Source organism: Agelaius phoeniceus, chromosome Z, assembly GCF_051311805.1.
Source record: "Agelaius phoeniceus isolate bAgePho1 chromosome Z, bAgePho1.hap1, whole genome shotgun sequence".
In the NCBI taxonomy this organism is placed as follows: domain Eukaryota; kingdom Metazoa; phylum Chordata; class Aves; order Passeriformes; family Icteridae; genus Agelaius; species Agelaius phoeniceus.
In genome coordinates this window covers 70,347,767-70,353,351 of record NC_135303.1, presented here as the reverse complement: position 1 = coordinate 70,353,351, position 5,585 = coordinate 70,347,767, and the positions used below count along the sequence as shown (strand labels likewise).

Here is a 5,585-nt window from a genome sequence, read left to right as displayed (position 1 = left end):
TCAACCCATGAGCAAGCTAACACTGGAAGGAGTTTGCCTACTCTCTCTTGCCTGGCCGTGGGGCTCAGGGAACCCCTAATTCCATACAGGGTGGGGATCAGTGTAAGATGAAATAACAATTTTTCCATAAGATGACTCACATTACAAAGCTGTACCCTGGAATTTCATCATTAAATCTTCCACAAGTGGTCCTAAGAGGCCTCCTTTTAACCATGCCAAAGTAGTCAAAGCAGAAGGCATTTACACATTTCCCCCAAAGACCCAGTCCTTCCATCAGCCCTCCAAGCAATTTGGTGACTAAATCTTCTATGTACTTGAATAATTTATGATATGAATAAATTCATTTATGCCAAGTGAAGAGGTTGACTACTGGGATGCAGCGATGCCAACAGAACAAAATTGAAGCTGGAGACAGGAGGAAATGAACCCATAACAATGGCAAGCAGTATTGTATGCTCCAGCAGCAAGAGACAGCTGTGACCACATCTGAAATATGAGTGTGGGGAGCAGCAACTAACAAAGGTTTTAGAATAAGCAGAACTGAGCTAAAAAGAATCTGCTGGTTTTGAGCTGCAAAATAAGATTATTATAAAATGACTGATAACTAAATTGCAGGTGTTGTGTCTCATTCCAAATTTTTTCCATGCAGAAGGTATATAAGTAACATTCCCCTGCCTTTTACTTTCCACTGACATTGGAGAAATAGAAGTCTCAACTCGTGCCAAATGATCTGTCACCCCAAGCCCTTGACCTGGCCAACTGATGAAGGCATGTTACAGATGCATGGAGTGCAAAGACTGGAAATATTGCACATCTCAAGTAGTGCAAGCTGGCTGTAGTCCAGCTTACACCAGCTGCTGACTAGGTCCATAAATGTCTTAGAGCAGTAACAGTTGGAGGAATTATGGTTTGCATTTACTAATCACCAATGAGGGCTACCTAACTAGGCATGCTTTGCTTGCATTTGTGGACTGGAGATTGATTACATAGAGGATTTTTAAAATTCCTCTTTCTTTAGCTGTTCTTCAAAGAAATCATTACATGCCACTGTCAAAGCAGCAACCAGAATGACAAATTCATTAAAATCCACTTCATTGTCCTTATTGGAGTCCAGGTCATTCATAATTTTATCGACCAGGAGGGGGTCCTTTTGGCCCTAGAGAGAAAGAAAAGTGACTTAGCTGTGCAGGTCTTGAATGTGCACTTCTGACATGCCTGACACCACTGCTATGTTACAAGGCTGGTGTTATTAAATAAAGGCTGCATTAAATATGCACCTGAACAGTAATACATCTCTAGTCACTGCAACATCAGAAACTAAAGAGAGTGCAGCCCTTAAAAGGTATACGGGTTCTAAATGAGGACTGAAATGAGTCAAACAGATTTTAGGAGATACTAAACATGGATCTTCTTGGTCAAGGTGGATCTGTAAAGTGCATTTCTCTGTATCATCCCTTGACAAACAGTACTTAGATTTCCAACAGAATACTCATAAATTGTCGTATTATATATCCATTTACCAAATTCAGAAGAACTCTGGTTGGCAAAAAACCATCCTATTCAGTGGGAGCAAGACCATTGAATCTCATAATAATAAATCAATAGCCAAGATTAAAAGAAAATCCAATTCAAGGAAATGAGTGCAATGTAAAGAAAATCCTTCTGGGATAGGGACCACAATAATTTTTATAATTAAGAGGATACATAAAACCATTATTTTTAAAGCTTTGATTCCATAAAAGCATCTATGCTGTGTAATGTAGAACACAGCAAACATGCAAAGAGATATTCAAATCAGCAGATTATCATTGAAAGGATTTCCTTAGCACCTCTCTGCAGGGCACACAAGCATCAGTACTGTGTGGCCAGTATGCACAAGCTACTTTCCTCTCTCATGACAACTGGTTGCTGCATTTAAGTCTTCAATGGATTTATCTATGCCTTATTATTAAAAACAAACAAACAAACAAACAAACAAATTGACCATTATTTAGCATTGATCTTGCTACTGCTCCTAGGCCGGCCTAGGCCTCCCGCTCAAAAGCACTGTGGAGTTTGCAGAGCATCGGTACCCATCTCTGCTGCCAGTGGTACATGGGAGGGTACTGACCACCCTCTCAAAACATATTTCTCAAACGGGACATTTGACATCATATTCTTCTGTACAGCTCCACAAAGAACTGTTATCTGAGAGACTGTCATAGGATGGGCCTTGCACAAGGAGGTGCTATCCCTATCCAAGCACTTGGATAGCTGCTTAACCCACTCATGACACAGTCACTCAGGAGGTTCAAAAGCTGCATCTTACTGAAAGGAAGTCAGTGAGCTCACTGGTGAGGAGCTCCTTGAGTTCTCCTTTACTGAGCTTGTTCCTGTCTCCTTCTTTGCCCGAGTAGTGATGGAAAATCCTAATCAAGGTGTCCATTGCATCTTCCAGTGGAGTGGTCATAGCAGTGAGCAGGAGAGCTGTGGGGCAAAGATACGGTCACTGACATTGCACAGGAGTCAAACCAAAGGCCAGTCTCTGGGAAAGGAAGGAGGGCCAGATGAAGACAGAGATTGTTAGGCTAAGAGTCAGGCTTTCAGTTGATCCATCCTGTTGGCTGTGTATGAGAAAGGATGGACTGTAATAAAAAAACTCCATGGTCCTGAACTCATAAGCAATTGCTTCAAAAAGGTGAATGGAAAGAAAGGATTTTTATTTAAGAAAACAAGCTACTGTGTTTCCATTTTATAAAGCTGCTGTAAAAGGAAAACTTTTGTGCCTATACCTGAAAATACAGGAAAAATGAAGGCATACTTTCCTTCCTGATAATTTAAAAATTTTCTCAAAAAAATGTCTTCAAAAAGTTCCATCTGGGAAAGTAAAAGTGCATTTATATAGAAAGCTCCACACCAGTTTAAAGGTGGTCAGAGGAAGATCACCCGTAATAAGAATAACTATCATCTGTCAATTTACTCAGTCATATTTGCTTGGGCTGAGCCTTTTCCTATAAATTGCCTGCAGTAAACAGATGTGAGCTGATCATCCCCAAGGTTTGCTTCACTGAGGATACAGTAAGTATGCTGCTTATGAGTGAGTACACAGGGAAGCAACATAAAAAAAACAGATGGAAATGCAATTACTTGCAAAGTAGTGGATTCCAAAAGTAACTGAAAGTAGAAATCCAGAATAAGTGAAACATGTTGAATGAGCCCCAGAGAAAGATTAAAAAGCCAGAATGCACTTCAGAGTAGGACTGGAGTCCTAAACAATATCATAATGCAGAGGTTAAGACTTACCTGCTTTACAGGCTAGCGGAGGTGTACACAAGAAAATACCTAGATCACAGAAGGTGATGGTCACCTTCCTTTCAAAACCCATGCACAGCCTCTTGTTTATCAGGCTGAGAGGGTGGATTACACAGAGACAGACGTATAATTGTCACAGGGATGACAGGTCTTCTGTTTCCCTCTGCATTTGCCTGCTCTGTTCAATAAAACCTCTTGCTCTAACTGGGTCACTAAAATATTCACCAGGCAAAGTAAAGGCTCCATTTGGAACACATGGGATACTTTTTATCATTTGACCTTTTACAAATATGCCCATTCAGGGCCTTGAGGTCAAAATTAGAAAATGCTAACAATCACCAAGTCGATATAAAACAACTTTCCACCATTTTTAAAAGAACACTTCCTAATCTGTCTTTCAGCATTTCTACAGTCTAAGTGCCTCAGTGCTGGCAGCCAGAGTTCAAAGGTGCCTGGGTACCTGGGGGTAGGCTTGCCCGTGAGATTGCCACATATCTCTTGAGATATCTACTTTAATTGTCAGATATCTCCATACACCTAAAACATTTTCTCTTGATGAATGAAATTCTTGCTGTAGTAAATGAGTCCCCAGGAAGAAATCAGGGAACCAGTTTCAGTGGAAGGTGTGCCTGAAATTGCAGTGTACATTGAACAGCAGTCTTGGCTTCATTTTTACAGTCCTGCACAAAAACTGTAGTCTAGCATTCTTTCTCTGAATAAATGACCTGGCCTCAGATTGTCAATAAGTGTCTTCTGCCCAAACTTCAGGAACTTGTTGATGCTGGGAGTGATGGCTGAGGGATACAGGAAGCAGCAGCTTCACCATGATAGGGTGTACCACCCCAAATAACAAATGACCAGGGTTTTCATGACAGACACAGGAAACAGAAAACTGCTTGTGAGTTTGCTTGAGGGTTTAGTTTCCCTTAATAAAGCCTTGTACCAGCTGCACACACTTGTCCGGCAAGAACAACTGTGCAGACGAACAGTGGAGCTGCAGCTCCTTCTTTGTTTCATTCCAGCCAGAGGGAAAGAGAATTAGGTGGGCATTGTTTTTAGCTCTGAAATCCTCTAAGCACTCCTAATTTTGACTACTACCATATATCTCAGCCCACACCCCTGCCTGCCTCCGGTGCCTTCAGATGTGTTTCTTCTGCCTGTGCTGTTGTGACAAGTCTCCACAACCTGGGGGCCTTGTGTGGGCCTCTGGGGAAAAAGGGAGGGAAGAAGAGGGGGTGGAACACATAGAAATACTGGATCCCAGTGATAAGGGAAGTGACCATGAGTAAAGTTTCATTTCCAAAATACGCAGGCCCTTCTGGCTAGGGGTCCCTGTTGGCATGCACGGTGCTGTGTGCAGGGCATACACCTGCAACTGCCATCCCTGTGGCCAGGAGTACTCACCAGGGAGGGGCAAGCCAGCACTCAGGGAATTGTTATAAAAGGTTAAGGTAGAAACCAGAGGAACCAGAGGAACATATCTCTCCTGCAGTCAGAGGAAAGTGAAGGAGGAGAGCTGCTCTCCATACCTCTTCTGTATTTGGGGAAAGCTCATGGGTGCCTGATATCGTGCAGGAGTTGTCCTTGTGCTTCTGTCCTCCTACAAACACTGGGATTTAGCTGGATCATATAGAGCATATGAGAGAAGAACATGAGTGATATCAGGCACAGCATATATCTCCCACTCAGTTCTCAGAATCCTCTGTGTCTGCAGATGAGAAGAAAAAGTGCGGAGCTCCTAATGTAGCTACAGCCACATGGTTCTCTCTTGCCTGTGATTCACTAATGATTATAACTATTGCTCAGAAATATTATACAGATAAACATCAAAATACTTGGTTGTTTTTTGTTGTTGGGTTTATGTGGGTTTTTGCCATTTATTCAACAGCAGCTTCACCCACGCCCAGAAGAAAAACCACAGCTGACTCAATATATAAGCATGAAATCCCTTTGTTTGTCTATATATTATTACACTGATCCTCTGGCTAATGAATATTGCAAATTAATTATCTAAGCAGAGCCTACAGGAGGTACAACTTCCAGGAAGCAGGTGTAAACTTTCAGAGTTGCCATCCTTAGGACAGAAGAAAGAAAGAGTTTCCTCTATTATCTCCAGAACATCAGCTCAATAATTTATACAGTGATATCATATGCACAGATTCTTTCTACAGGTACTTTCACTCCAGCTAATTGTGCAAGGAACCTTCTTTTCCACCCATTAGTGGGTGACATACACAGGGAGCAGCTGCAGTGAGCTTGTTTGTCAAGGCGTCCACGCAGTTTGCTGTGACCAG

At 42.0% G+C, this 5,585-nt stretch overlaps 1 protein-coding gene across 1 annotated transcript; it reads right to left on the bottom strand.

Moving 5' to 3' along the window:
* Positions 1-997: 997 nt before the first annotated feature.
* Positions 998-2,492, bottom strand: S100Z (S100 calcium binding protein Z). The gene is made up of 2 exons (XM_054652767.2): positions 2,309-2,492; positions 998-1,156 (listed from the first exon to the last, which is right to left on the bottom strand). The coding sequence occupies exons 1-2, from the start codon at positions 2,447-2,449 to the stop codon at positions 998-1,000; spliced, it is 300 nt and encodes a 99-aa protein (XP_054508742.2). The 5' UTR covers positions 2,450-2,492.
* Positions 2,493-5,585: the final 3,093 nt, after the last annotated feature.